We start from the raw sequence: 15,658 nt of genomic DNA, 5'->3' as shown, positions 1-15,658 counted from the left end.
TGGTGGGTGGGTTGGGTGGATTGGGTGGGAGCGGGCAGGGGCGGCGTGGAGCCGACCACTGCCCGCGATCGGCTGCGCGCCACCATTTTATGCGGGTGGGCCAATTAAGGCTCAGTACTACCTGTGCGGGCGGGGGTAGGAGGGAGAGTCGGGGCCAGCGCTCTTTCGCGCGCATGTGCGCAAAAGAGCGCTTCAATCTCCCTGAGGCATGAAGCTGCAGAGGTTTCAAAATTTACTTAAACATGTCCCATCTCATGTGAATGTTTTTATATTTATGAAAATTTATTTATTTATTAAAAGCTTTGGGAAACCTCTTCCCGCTCGTGGATGACGTTTCCTAAAAAACGCAAAGGCCGCTTGGGCTTTTCGCCCGCCTGCCAACATTAAGGTTGGAAGGGCAGCATTAACGATGACAATAATTACTTTGTTAATGGCCTTAATAGGCCGTTTACATTTTGGAGGGCACGCAGCCAACTTTGGCACGTGCCCGCCGAACAAAATACCACGGGACTGCACGATGACGTCGGGACGCATGCCTGACGTCATTGCGTGTCATTTTACGCGTCAGCGTGTCAGGCGCGCCCCCACATGCCAGCTGAAAAATCCTGCCCCAGGGTTCAGAGGTGAGAAAATAAATCAGAGCAACGGGGGAAATGGTCAAAAAGTAAATGAAGGTATAAGAGGTTGTAAACTTCAGACAAACTTCAGACCACAGCACTAAAAACGTATGTCAAACTCTAGTTTACCACCAGCTCCCTTGATTCTACCATTGCTGCAAAATTATCAGATTACTTATCCAACATCTAGTACTGATTGAGCAGAAATTTCTTCCAATTAAATATTATGAAGACTGAAACCATTGTTTTCAGTCCCCGCTCCAAACTCTGTTCCCTAACTACTAACTCCATCCCTCTCCCTGGCAACTGTCTGAACCCGCATAAAATGGCGGTGGGGAGCCGATCGCGGGCAATGATCGGCTCCACAAACGCCCCCGCCCGCCACCTAAAAAATTCAGGCCCTGGATTGCTTTGAGATGCTTGCTTGTCCACTTTATTAGCTTTCCATTTGACCTGGCTATTTTCTGTCGTAAATTAAAATTGCTTACAATTATCAGCAAAATCGATTTGGCTGCCTGATAATTTATTTTATTTAAATTATTTTATTTATATCAGACACCGCTCAGATTTTTGTTGTTAATTTTAGTTATTTCGCTGCTTTACATTCAGAAGTCAAGTATAGTTTTTGATCTAGGTATTTAAAATTTAATTCTGATTAAAAGGTTTAACTCATTAGGTGCATAAACAATAAGTATGTGCAACATTTGTGTTTGAAAAAAGTGTGTTTTTAAAGTCATTGATAGATCTGCAGCATGTTGACAAATAGAGCTAAAAGGCACAGTTGTGAAAATAATGCACTTGATTTAGAAAAATCTTTCCATCTTAAACATATGACGCTAAATATTTTGTTGACTTTCTTCTACGGTTCCTCCAAAAGATTTATTTATTTTGACTGTTTTACAGCTAAGACCCTTCTAGAGTTGACTGAAAAGCCTGGTGTTACCAAGATTGGTGACCTCTTCAAACAAGCTGGTCTGACCTCCCATTTAGAAGGAGAAGAGACTTTAACGCTACTTGCTCCTCAGGATGTGGCATTCACAGGTAAGGGGATCTGTTCGTTGTTTATCTTTGGGAAAAAAAATCAAATTGACCATGTCCTTTTCTTTTAAAAACATTCAGCCAAGCATAGTCTTCAGTGAAACAATACAAAATGTTAAACGGCTCAGTGCAATTAGACAGTGCTGTTCTTGATTTAAGGATCAAAATAACCCTGTTTTGTAGTACATGAGGAAGTAATTTTCGGATTTCACAAACAGGATCACTTGTTAATTAATCTAATAATTCCAAGTAAACGAAAACTAGAAGATCTAGCAAAAATCAAATATTTCCCATCTGTACTAATCTGTATCAGTGACTATAATTTTCATCAGTTGATCAGTGAATTTAAATTACTTATTCAGTTTTTGCAATAGCTAAGTTTCATATGGTGTATTACTCAAAACAGATGACAGGGGAACTGCATAACACATTTCAAACATTGTAACTGAACTTGGAGTTTCTACTTTTGTTGTGATGATCTTTGAGATAAATATGCATATACCATGGAGTGAAAGATAGATATTAATGGGAATCCTTTGTGTTAAAGAAACATTAATTACTGAAAAGTGTGCATATAAAGTTGAATAAAATTAATCAAATAGATATCATACTGGCAGGGAGTTAAAACATTTTAAAATTAATTTGATCAGAATGAAACATCCCAGTTCAAACTGAGTTACTGAAGCACATCCCATGTCTACAAGGCACAAGTCAGGAGTGTGATGGAATACTCTCTGCTTGCCTGGCTGAGTGAAACTCCAACAACACGCAAGAGGCTTGACACCATCCAGGACAAAGCAGCCTGTTTAATAAACACCACATCCACCACCTTAAACATTCACTCCTTCCACCATCAGCACACAGTGGCAGATATATGTACCATTCACAAGAGGTACTGCTGCAGCTCATCAAGCCTCCTTTGACAGCACCAAACCCATGATCCCTGCCACCTAAAAGAACAAGGGCAGTAGGTGCATGGCAACACCACCACCTCCAAATTCCCCTCCATATTCTACATCATCCTGACTTGGAACTATACTGCTGTTCCTTCCGTGTAGCTGGATGAAAATCCTGAATCCCCTATCCTAACCTCATTGTAAGTGTACCTATACCACATGGGTTGCACCATGGCTCACTACCACCTTCTCAACAGCAATTAGGGATGGGTAACAAATGCAGGCCTTGGTAGTGATGGCCACACCCCAAGAACAAATCAAAAAAGGCCCAGGCCTTATTTGTATGGATCTGTTAAGCTGCTTGTTGCACTAAACAGGTACTCTGAAGATAAAGGGGTGATCAGCTGGCTCCTACTAGATGGGGGTGGAATGGGTGAAATGGCTTTGGGCTAATTTTTGAATGGTCCTATGGTCCCTTTCAGGACTGCTGGTCAATTCACTCAATAATAGACTGGTATAAATGGACAGAGCATGAATAGCACACACTTAACCAATTTTGCATCAAAATTTCTATTGGCATACCATTGGATCCTGGTTTATACATCAAAATAGACTTCCCAGCTGCAACAAGTGGGCATGCCAGTTTCACAAATAAAGTACTTACCAAATGGTAGCAGCCAGAGTGCCAGTGTAAACAGGGCAGTAAGTGATCTGAAATCACTGCAGGCTGTTAAATCCCATTTAATAATAGGTGGCACAGCTAAAATTGCAACTGCAGTGCTGGTGTGAAGCATAATACAGTTATAGTGTGAATGCACTGATATTGGATTCTTCTGTTTGGTAATCATTTGGCAAAAGGCACAAAGAATAAAAGTGCTCTTGTAATAGCTAGAGTATTCTAATGGCTGGAAAGAACATCTTTTATGGCCACTGTGTATATTAACCAAGGTTCAGTTCCTAGTGGAGATAATTTATTTACCACTTTAATGATTAGTAATAATATAGAATTTGTCTAAGTATATTCTGCCTTTTATATTTTAGACACTCAAGAACATCACTTAACCCAAAAAGAATTGTTCTCAAGTTTTTACTATACTACTATGTTTCAGCAGCTCTGTCTATCTCTGTTCAACAAAGAATCTATTTGCACCACTTATTTCTTAGTTTAGTAAATTCTTTGACACTTTAAACTTTTAACACTAGCCCTCCATTTCTGTGTAGCTTAGTGCCTGAAATCCAATGCTACAGGCTCTCCTCTATGTGAAAAGAATGTGCAATGCTGCAGGATAGTGAAGAAAGCCTTTACTTATTTGTTTATTAGTTGCATAGGAATAAAGTCAGCTTCTCAAACAGGCTCAACATAAACATTTTTTAAGTGAAATACTTTTTCTTACGAGTGCTCTGCTGTGTTTTATCCAGAGCTGCCACCAGTTATAAATGAAGATGTGAGGAACCTACTGCTAAGCCACCTTGTGAAAGATCAGCTCTCCTCCAAATATCTGTACCATGGGCAGATTCTTGAAACCATGAGTGGAAAAAAACTGAGGGTCTTTGTGTACCGTAATGTATGTGTATTTTCAGTATTTTAAATTTTTATATACATTACTGTGCAGAAGAGCAATAATTGGAGGCACTTGTATCAAGGACAGATACCTAACACATTTGAGTTTGGTGGCAAGTCCAAGAATTTCCTGTAAATGCCAGAAACAATTTGAAACTGGTACTAAAATGTAACTCATTTGAATGAATATGAAGTCGGTTTTGGTTGAACAAATAACAGACTCCATTGGAGCATGACACATCTGATGTTTATTGTCATGATTGACATTTATATACACACTGAAGGGTACATATCTCTATAAAGATTTTAAAAATCATTATATGTTAAATACATTTGTGTACGAGATGAAAATGTCAGCTCTGTGTTTGGGGTTTGTAAGCAGTCTTGTATATTAATCATTAAACTTGATGATATTGAGTATTTTGCAGTATTGCACTCACCAGCATGGCCTGGTCCCACTAAGCTGCCAACCCAACAACTTCCCACAGAGCATAACATTTTATTTCAATACACAATGGCATTTGTACCAATGTTTGCAAACACACTGATGGAATGAGAGACCAGAAATAAAATGGTTTTAATTAATCTTTAGAATGAAATTCATAACCTTTTCTCCCAACACATGTCTGGTAATGATCCAAAGTTCAATATGATTTAAGTATAACCATATGTTCAAGATAGAACATTTGGAAAGTAGGAACTGAAGTCTAAGGTATAAAGAATATAAAGTTTGGATTAAGATAATGTCTTCTGACCAGTCAAATTCTCTGTTCTCTTTAAGGCTTTATGTATTGAAAACTCATGTATTGCTGCACATGACAGAAGAGGGAGATATGGTTCAATGATGATAATGGACAAGATACTGACTCCCCCAGTTGGAACAATTATGGACATTCTAAAAGCTGATGATCGCTTCAGGTATGGAGTAAGATAAAACTGAATGGTTATTTCCCACAGCAATAAGTGAGCAACTGGGCTTGAGTAACTTCTGCATAGTAAAAGTATTAATGAAAAATACAATAAGGTGTTTAAGGAATCTTTAGTGATGCAGTTCATATAGCAAAAACACACTGGCCACCAAGTGGTAGGATGTATCTCATGTCTATCCATAATTCCGGTATAGCGTGTTACTAATTTGAGCCACGCAATTGACAAAGGGATGGAAAATCAAGGAGTGAGCCATTCCAACAAACATTCTTCATCTTGGTCAGTCTTGGTACTGATGGAAATTTGGCCTTGGGTAAGCTGGTCATTCTCTCAATTGGGGTAATGTATGGCATAGAGAAAGAGAGAGAGGAAAAGGTGGAAAGGAAACACTTAAAAATGAAAAAGTTTGTGTTCTGTGTTGCTGATCCCAATAGCGAATTCAATAAACCATTGAGAAAATCAAACTGATAATTAGAATATTTTGCTTTTTGATTGTTGCAGTATGTTGGTGGGGGCCATCCAGACGGCAGGGCTGACTGAAACTCTCAACAGACCTGGCGTATTCACAATCTTTGCACCAACCAATGAAGCTATCCTCGCTCTACCTAACAGGGAACAGAACAGAATGATTGGTAAAAGCTACAGCATCCTCTTCTCACTGTCAATATATCTGAAATATTGTAGCATACTACTTAACTCTGTTTGGAAGATTCCATTGTGTGAATGATCAGTTAGTTTACCTGTTGGCAGAATTGGAAATTTGTAAGCCTCTTAACATATACAAGTTTTTTGAAGTAGGTGCATTCAGACCTTTCGCCAGTAAATTCACCACCAGATTCAGCAGCCTGAGTATGTATAATTTCTCTGCCCAGCATCTACCATTTTCCCTCTATCTAAACTTATTCCTGAATAACAGGGAATAATTTGTTGAAAAAGATATATTGCAATTTTAGAAATTGACAGTGCACTAAAGATTAACCATTTCCCTGAACTTCTGTTTTACAGTCTGTCTATTCGCCCTTGTAATGATGGCCCTTTTTTGGGCAAGGCTAAAGCTGTCTTCTACTTCTCATTTCAGTGTTTTTGAGTAATGGTTCTGACCAAAATATTATTTATTATCCTGGCATGCTATGCTAGTTAACTTAATCACTTGAAGTTAAACCAGGCCCTCAGTGCCTTGGGTGTGTTTATATTCTGTTCTGCTGACAAAGTGCACTCTCTACTGACGCCCTCCCCAACTACATTATCCTACATGATTTGGAGGACTGGACATTAAAGCCCAAAAATTTAATGCTTGATTAACTTTCTCACTGGATGTATTTGAGCAGTCAGGAAAGTATTCCTTCACAGTCAGTTTGGCAGTGACAAGAAACTTAGCCCCAAGATGCATAAGTTTGAAGAATGGCTGCTTTTTTCTGTTAAATTTCAAACAGTTGACTACTCATCCTTGTTTATCTAATTGTTAATGTATTGTGTGTTCACTTATAGCTAAATGCATGAAAAGAACCATGAGTGATAAGTGCCAAGTAACATTCACATCATATAAGTGTCAGGCAATAATTTCCTCCAATAAAAAAGAGTTTAATCACCTTTCCTTTATAGTCAATGGTATTACCAATAGATTATCTCCATGCTTGTGGCTAATCTGATGAAGCTGAGATGCAGTATTGTAGCAAAGAAAATGGAGAAGAGGTATGGTGCAATAATACAACCTTGACCCCAGTCTTCACTGAGATAGGGTCTGTGAAGATTCCATTGATGAGGATCACAGCTTGCAGGTCATTGTGGAGTAGGTGGAGAATGGTGACAAATTCCTGAGAGCAGCCAAATTTGAGGAAGATACTCCATAAGCCTTCACAGTTGACAGAGTCAGAGGCTTTCACTAATCATTCAAAATCAGCTCCACTGGGTGAGACATGTAGTTTGTGTGTCTGACACTAGACTCGCAAAGCAAGTGTTCTACTTAAAATTCAGTCGCAGCAGGAAACTCCGAGAAGGACAGTGGAAATGCTTTAAGGATGTCCTCAAAGCATCCTTCAAGTGGAAAAACATTCCCTCTGACTCGTGGAAGTCCCTAGCTTGTGACTGACCAAAATGGAGAAGATTTATTTGTTTAAGCACCGAACATATTGAGACACTTCGTCGGAAGCATGCAGGGGTGAAGGTGAGGCATCAGAAAGAGCACAAAAATCTCCAAACATTTCATCTGCCCAATCCTTCATGCATCATCTGCCCCAGAACTGGCAGAGTCTGCAGATTGATAAGTCCAGTGCACAGTCATCTCAGAACCTATTGAACCAGAGTGGAAGCAAGTCATCCTCAATCCCGAAGTGGGTATAATGATTGGCAAGTCTCCCATCACAAACATCCGAGGTGTCATCATTGATCAGACGCTCAACTGGAAAGACCACATAAATGTCGTAGCTATTATATTAAATCAGAGGCGAGTGGTTTGCTCTTGTCACTACCTCCAAGTAACAGGTCAGAAATAAACTGGAATGCTCTCCACTTCCATGGATGGGTTCAGCTGCAACAACATTCAAAAAGTTCTAATTTATCAAGGACTTGATCAATCCACCTGATTAACACTTCACCTATTAATCTAAACATCCATTACAGCCACAGTAGGTCTGTGTTAGATGGGATAGTGACAGTGTGTACTATTTACAGCAAGTATACCAGCCATAGTTTTTTTTTCAGCAACACTTCTGATACCCACGACCTTCAGCACCCAAAAGGACAAGGACAGCCGATACATGGGAACACCATCACCTCCAAGTCATGCACTATGATGACTTGAACATACTCAGGGTCAAAATTCTGGAGCTCTCTACTGAATAACAATGCAGTTCAAGAAGAATATCCACCTCCACCTTCTCACAGGCAACTAGGCAATTGTGCAATAAATCGCAGGCTTGCAACCAATGCCCACATCCTGAGAATGTTTTTTTTTAAAAAAATCTGACACCAAAAGACAGAATTTTACTTTTAAAGGAGATAACTATTCTACAATGAGCTGTCGGAGGATAACCAGGCACTGTAGAACATACCAGAACAAATTAACAAAAGAATATTTTAAATTTCTTTTAACGTCATGTAATTTGAATTTGCACCAATGTCATAACAACATTTATCAGAGCCAGTGAAATTCACCAGATTTTCTTCACACTGTGTAACTTATAAATATTTCTTCTACACTCATAACAAGTGGATTTACACTTGAGGATCAATTTTCATCTTAATTCAACTAAATATATATATCATTTTAAAAGCTGTGCAAATAGATGAACTGTCGCTTTTGAATTTGAAGTAACAATTCTTCGCAACTGATCTGTGCTCATTAAAATAAACATTTATTGATTGAGCAAAACCAATTATTACTTCCTTAGCAAAGGTTCACAATTTGTTGAAATTTTTAGTTTCTCACCTCTTCTCCTTTCCCATCAGGTGATCCCAGTTTGCTGAAGTACCACATCACTGAACAAATCTTGGTTAGCGGTGGTGCTGCCAGCCAGATTGTGCTATTGAAATCCCTGCAAGGTGCTAAACTGGAAGTGGGAACAGTTAAGTATTCAGCTTCTTACCATTGAATTCTGTCATTACTTCACTTTGGTTGATACTCTGATTAGACAGAATTATCATGTGATCTCTTTCAGAAAAGACAAGTTATCCATGTAAATAAAGTTCCAGTTATAGAGTCTGACCTGATGGCAACTAATGGTGTGATCCATGCTATTAACAAGGTCTTGCAGCCCTCTGGTAAGGAGCAGTTTGCATATACTGACAAAACTTCACAACACATGATGTTATATAATGAAAGAACTGTATACAGTAGTGCTTTGTGTTATAGGTTAAGCTGGATAGCTAAGTGACATGAGAAAAATTGAAAACCTTTCTACTTAGGTTTGTTTTATTATTGTCCCCTTTCTAGCTTTCTCCAGCCAAGAGAACAGAGAGATTTTTTCTTTATTCTTTCATGGGATATGGGTGTTGCTGGTAAGGCCAGCATTTGTTGCCCATCCCTAATTGTCCTTGAACTGAGTGGCTTGCTCAGCCATTTCTGAGGGAATTAAGGGTCAATCAGATTGCTAAGGGTCTGGAGTCATATGTAGGCCAGACCCATGCAAGGGGTGAACCACATGGGTTTTTACAATTTACAATTTTACAACAATTAATGATAGTCATTATACTGAAAAGATAATGATAAAAAAGATAAAAATGCGTGGGCATAATTTTCAACATCCGTATGTTGAGGTGACTCATTCTGACGAGTGGACATTGTTTTCAGATTTTTCATTGTTTTTATTGATTTTAAATTCGTCAGCTCCCTGAGGCAGCTCTCTGCCTTCAGGAAGCTTTCCTCCTGCACTCCCCCACGCTCGCATTGACTTCAGCACTCACCACCACTCCCCCTCCTGCCCCACCCCAGCAGCGCTGAGCGTTTCAGCATGCCTTTCATGCTGGCTGGCCGGTAATTGGCCAGACAGCATGAAATCGTGACCAGGGGCCGATCGCGGGCGGTGGACCGTTTCCCAGGCCCGAGCCCACACACCGAGGTCAAATTCCTGCCCTTTGTACATTGGAAATCTGAATTGAAAGCAGACAATGTGGGGAGAGAGAAAAGCTAACATTTTAGGCTGATCATCTTTCATATTACAGGTAAATGGGATTGTAGCAAGATGATGATTGGCGCAGAGTAATTTCATTTCAAATGTCTCTGGGCATCTTATGAAAAAAATCAAAAGTACAAGCTTAGAACTAGTGGGGGCAAGTGTGTGGATTTGATCTGAAACTACTGCCATATATGTTTAGTTTGGACTTGATATGTAATTCATTTAAAAAAAACCATGGTCAGGATTTCCCGGTCGGCGAGCGGGGGGCGGGGCCCGCTCGCTGACACAGGATGATGTCGGGCGGAACTCCCAACGTCACCCCGCGTCATTTCAATTTTCAGGAAGGCGGGGGCTCAGCAGAATCAGCTGTGCGCCCGCCGACCTGTCAATGGCCAATTGATCCATTGACAGAGTCATTAAAGTAACTAATGGACCTGCCCGTCCAACCTTAAGGTTGACGGGCAGGCCAGGAGCCCTGGCGGGAATTAGAAAAAGCATGGAACCTCATCCACGGGCGAGATGAGGTTCCATGTAGCTTTTTAAAAATGTAATAAAAATGTATTTGAAAGCGATGGACACGTCCCAACTCATGTGACAGTGTCAAATGAGGGGGCATGTCAGGGAAATTTTTTTTTTCTATTTTTCAGATTTTGTATTGTGGAGCCGGTCTCCCTGAGGCATGCGCGAAAGAGTGTAATTCGGCTCAGGGAATTCCGCCCCCCCCCACCACCTGCACAGGGGAGCACATAGCGCTTCCTGGCAGACATCACACTGGGCGGGCCTTAATTGGTGCGCCCACATAAAGTGGCAGCACGCCCTCGATTGGGGGCGCCGATTGGAGACGCACCTCCACACGCCCACAGTGGGGGGATAATCCTGCCCCATCAGCTTCGTTTTCATTCAGAGACGTAATCCAAACAATTCACTGCTAAATGCACCACAGTGGCTGCTAAAAAGGATATGTTGTTTCATTTCCAAGCTATGAGACAATCAGAAAGCCGAAGTGGCATGGAGATCAGCAGTGAAGATATCCTTCGCTTTGGAGTCAGTCCGGCTAAGGTATGATTCAGTTAAAATTGTCTACTGCCTAAGATATTAAATAATTGTGCATAAAAAATTGTCAATGTATTCTAAATAATATGGCAGCTGGACGAAAGGCATGGTTATTTCGGTTACTTTAATTAGATAACAGATAATATGAAGATGTGAATACGCTGCTTTAGAATGTGCAATTTGAGTTCAGGGTCATTTATATTTAAAAAAAAGGGAATTCTCCCATTTTATATTGAGATTCGACAAGAGAGTATGGTTGGGGGTTGAGGAGGGGACAGCCAGGGGGAAATGGAGCAAATTTGCTATCACCAAGGTCACGTGGAAGACCAGTCTCTCCCTCTACAATATAGCACATTTAACACAAAAAACAGTCCAAGGTATTTCATAGAAGTACAAAATATAGCACTGCATCAAAGAAGGAGATATTGGAAGGGATAACTATTTGATCAAAGTAGGTTTTATGGAGGATCTTAAAGAAAGAGAACATGGTAAAAAGGTTCATGGTGGGATTTCTAAAGCATAGGGCCTAGATGACTGAAGCTACAGCTATCAATGACGAGGTGAGTAAAGTGAGGATACATACAAAGCCACTATTGGAGGAATACAGAGTTCTGGGACAGTTGTAGAGCTGGAAGAGGTTATAGAGATAAAAATAGGTGAGGCCATGAAGGGATTTGAATATAAGAATGAGAATTTTAAATTGGAGACATTGGGATCCTGGAGCCAAAGTAAGCCACTGAACATGGCTTGATGGATGAAGGTTAGGGTATGCGTAGCAGAGTTTTGGATAAGCTGCAGTTCATGGAGGATTTGGGAGCCAGACAGGAGAGCATTGGAATAGTCATGTCTTGAGGTTCAAAGACGAGAATGAAGCATTTGGTACAGATTTTTAGGCAATATTCTGGAGATGGTAGTAGATAGCCTTTTAAAGAATATTGAATCCGAAACTCAGTTATGGGTCAAAAATCCTGATTGGAAAGATTCATACAGGAAGCTACAGATAAGATGGATCTGGATGTAGGAGATGGCAACACATTCAAAAACTTTGGAAAGGACAATGTGGCTGAAGATGGAATGGTAATTTGAAAGGACAGAAAGGTTGAAATTGGCTTTTTGAAGAGAGGGTGATGGTTGCCGTTTGAAATTGAGAAGGTATCATCTCAAGACAGGGAATTATTTACAATGTTGGCTAGATGGAGGCCAGGAAGGGAAGTTGACTGTTTAGCGGGAATGATGTATAGTGTGGGTCTGATGAACAAGGTGAGGGCATGAGGGGAAATAGGATGGAAAATAGAGAAAGACACCTTAAGTTTAGGGATTAGTGCAGGGTGAAATTTTGAGGAGGTTTGACTTCATGATGAGCATTGGAAATGAGGAAGTAACAGAGACAGCTGAACCCAATCTCAGTCATAGTAACCAACATGTCTAAGAACACCTGATATGACAGTTTGAGGTGAGGGTTAAGGGACGGTGGCAAGGGGATTAAGGAGATGGTTGGTAAGAAAAAAAAAGCCAGGAGTTATCTTTGTATTTTAGGATGATCTGGGAAAGTGGATGGTGTTGCCAGTGGGTAAACCTGCTCTTGTAGCCACAGTATTTATTTGGCTGATCCAGTTCGGTTTCTGGTCTATTAACATTCTGAGGGGTTACCATTGACCAGAAACTGAAGTGTAACAGCCATATAAATACTGTGACAACATAAGCAGGTCAGAAGCTAGGAACTCTGTGGTAACTAAGTCACCTCCTGACTCCCAAAATCCTGTCCACCGTCTACAAGACAGAAGTCAGGAGCGATGGAATGCTCTCTCCACTTGCCCGGATGAGGGCAGCTCCCACAACACTGAAGAAGTTTGGCATCATCCAGGACAAAGCAGCCCACATGATTAGCACCCTACCCACCACCTTCAGCATCTACTTCCTCCACCACCGCAGTGGCAGCAGTGTGTATCATCTACAAGATGCACTGCAACAACTCATCAAGGCTCCTTCAACATCACCTTCCAATCCTGCGATCTCTACCACCTAGAAGGACAAGAGCAGCAGATGCACACCACCACCTGCAAGTTTCCCTACAAGCCACACACTATCCTGATTTGGAAATATATCACTGTTCCTTTACTCACTGGGGCAAAATCCTGGAACTCTCTCCCTAGCAGCACATTGGTGTGCCTACACCACACAAACTATAGCAGTTCAAGAAGGCAATTAAGGATGAGCAATAAAAACACTGGCCTAGCCAGTGATGCCCACATCCCATGAAAGAATTTTAAAAAAAACTTTACACTACTCTGTGGTCCAACCAAATCTGGTGATGGATAACTTAACCAGATGTGCCCCTGATACATTTCAATTTGCATCCCTTGGACTTAAAGGAATTAAGATGAGGTCAATGACAGTATGGGAGAAAGTAAGTGTTTAACTTGACTCAGGGACATCAAAGACACAAATGAACAAAGATATAAGGACATTGACAGCTGTAGACATATGGTGGCAAATGTAGCTTGGCACCATCCAGGACAAAGCAGCCCAAGCGAGGTATTTGCAAATTTGAAATTGCAGTTGTAAGTGATTTGTTGTAAGTTTTCCATCAGTGGATACAGAAGGAAGTGAGGTTCAAAGAGGGTAGAGTTTGTAAATCATGAGAAATGCAAGGAAGTGATCAGAGATAGCCTTATTTGTGATTGACACAATGGGAGGAATGATGCCACGACTGATGACAAGTTCAAGGGGTGTCTGTGAATATCTATAGGAAAGTTGATTTGGAGGGAGGGATTAAGAAAACAGGAGGGCAGTGAACTTGGGGGAGAGATGATTGGGAGTTTGAAATCACAGAGTCTGAGGAGTTAGTCCGTGCAGAGGTTGACAGAGTAAAGACTGAGGATGTCTTGGTGAGAAACTCATGGTGGGTCTTGGGGAAGCTGTGCTCTCCATCAAAGATTCACCTCAGATTGTAAAGATTCAAGATAAATAATGACAAAGCCTGCAACTCCACCCTTGAAGGAATGCATTTATGGGTGATTGGCAACAATCTTGTTGGTCACGTGTAGTCAGTTTCTTTCATATGAATCGATGCAGGAAAGATTGTCACATTTCTTATATAGATTGAACAAGAATATCAAACTCTAACTTTTTTTTTGGGTCGTAGGTTCCAAGCCCTAGGATACGGAAAGGTATGTAATGCACCCTGAAATATTTATTTTATAATTTTTGCAATGGTAATAAATGTCACTACATATTTTGGTGATTCATTGTTGAATGCATTACAGTTTTATTTTAAATTTCAGTTACCAGACCTGCTTTTCTGAAGAAGAACAAGTAATAGGACTGTGAAAAGCAGCCAGTAGATCATTGCAAGAACCTATCAGGAACTCTGAATTCTGTGACAGATTTTTCTCACTTGAATGTTTATATTCTATAGCATGTCATTTCATCACTCTGATGTCATATTGCTTGCTTACTTGTACATTTTCTGGATTAGGATTGAAATTGCAGTGTTACTTTTTTATGTCACTCGAGACTGCATTTTGCATTCTTATTAATGGGAGGGGCGGGGGTGGGAATGGATTCTAGCTTGAAGCTACAGCTAGTCTACCAGTGAAGTTTGCAGATCTGAAATACAGAGCATGCATGTATATGTATGTGTGCATGTTAGTGTTTGTATGCATAAGTATATGTGTGCCTGTTCACATTAGTGTGTAAGTGCTGTGCACGTGTGCGCATATTCGTGCACATCTGAATTGTGTGTGTATTGCATGTGTGCTTGTGTGACATTGTATATTTGTATTTGAGTCAATGCATGCCCATGCATGTACCATTCAGAAGCATGTTTCTGAGGACGCGTCTTGGTTTCTGGATTGCTTATTATGAATATAACCTGACATTTACCTGAAAAGAAATATTATCTGCAGTACCACATGTATTTGTTTCCATATCATTTTTAGTTTTATTTTCTTATATTAGTCACATGCTAGTTTGTGTTTATAGACCCGAATGTTTCATATCGGTGTTAAGATATTTGCATGTCACAAGCTGCAGTCTGGTTTTGTGCTATTTCACTTAGACTTTGGTAAGGGTCAAATATATATATATATATATATAATATTTCCAAATATGTTGGAAATCCTTTTTTAATAGTCTATTTATCTTAGAAATTTCTTCTGTAATATTTTCATAAAAATTAATTTCTCTGAAGCAATTTGCAGCTACAATAAAATGTTCATTTTTTAGAAAGTTTCTATTTTTTATTGATTAAAGAGATCAGCAGCCTTATGGTATTGATATCACAATTATTAGATTGGTTGATTTATTGAAGGATTCTGTTACAAATGACAGTAATACTGCTTTTTTCTTGGATGTTAAAATTCCAAAGTGTATCTTGTGGTTGTGTTATTTCCACCCTTCATTTGGGATCTAGAACATGCCCAGTACAATTTAAGAAATTCTGGCTACCACATCAATCCATGTTTCAAATCAACTGTAATTATACTTGAGCAATAACGCCGTGCAAGTATCTATTCTGCAATCGTATGCCATGAAGGTGAAGGGAAGACAGCTGTTGATGATTTCATCAAATTTATACTGAAGAACATTGTTGTGTATTTACCTACATCCTACATTGGAAGATTTCAAAAAAACCACTCCAGGCTGTACAGAAGGCAGAATATGATTTTAATTAAAGCATGTGTGTCAAGCCTTTCGATTCAATCATTTTTGGATTCAGGCCTTGTTTGAATCCTGCTGATGAGCTGCAAGCACCAAGCCACATGCCCCATTATTGCAGCCCTTCAGTTGTAGAAGGGTGGTATACTGGCCAGCTCCTATAGTGAGCTGGATGGCAGGTGAGGCTCACTGAGAGCCAATCCCACATGGATTCTAGATGCCCCACTCAGCTGAATTTGAAACTTGCTTATGTAGGTGGTTGTGCTTCACATCCAGTCACAAGCCTGCTTGACA

The 15,658-nt window shown here is 40.1% G+C and overlaps 1 protein-coding gene across 1 annotated transcript in view; it reads left to right on the top strand.

The window, feature by feature from the left end:
- Positions 1 to 15,409, top strand: part of tgfbi (transforming growth factor, beta-induced) — a 465,360-nt gene extending 449,951 nt beyond the window's left edge. Inside the window, exons 10-18 of the mRNA XM_078550919.1 lie at positions 1,521 to 1,658; positions 3,971 to 4,116; positions 4,894 to 5,030; positions 5,541 to 5,671; positions 8,487 to 8,602; positions 8,696 to 8,798; positions 10,632 to 10,711; positions 13,851 to 13,875; positions 13,990 to 15,409. Coding sequence (XP_078407045.1) covers positions 1,521 to 1,658; positions 3,971 to 4,116; positions 4,894 to 5,030; positions 5,541 to 5,671; positions 8,487 to 8,602; positions 8,696 to 8,798; positions 10,632 to 10,711; positions 13,851 to 13,875; positions 13,990 to 14,024 — 911 coding nt within the window. The 3' untranslated portion in view covers positions 14,025 to 15,409. The remainder of the gene's footprint in view (positions 1 to 1,520; positions 1,659 to 3,970; positions 4,117 to 4,893; positions 5,031 to 5,540; positions 5,672 to 8,486; positions 8,603 to 8,695; positions 8,799 to 10,631; positions 10,712 to 13,850; positions 13,876 to 13,989) is intronic.
- Positions 15,410 to 15,658: the final 249 nt, after the last annotated feature.

This window comes from Cetorhinus maximus, chromosome 10 (assembly GCF_964194155.1).
Source record: "Cetorhinus maximus chromosome 10, sCetMax3.hap1.1, whole genome shotgun sequence".
Lineage (NCBI taxonomy): Eukaryota > Metazoa > Chordata > Chondrichthyes > Lamniformes > Cetorhinidae > Cetorhinus > Cetorhinus maximus.
Note: the sequence above shows the minus strand (reverse complement) of the source record. Positions and strands in the feature narration are given on the sequence as shown.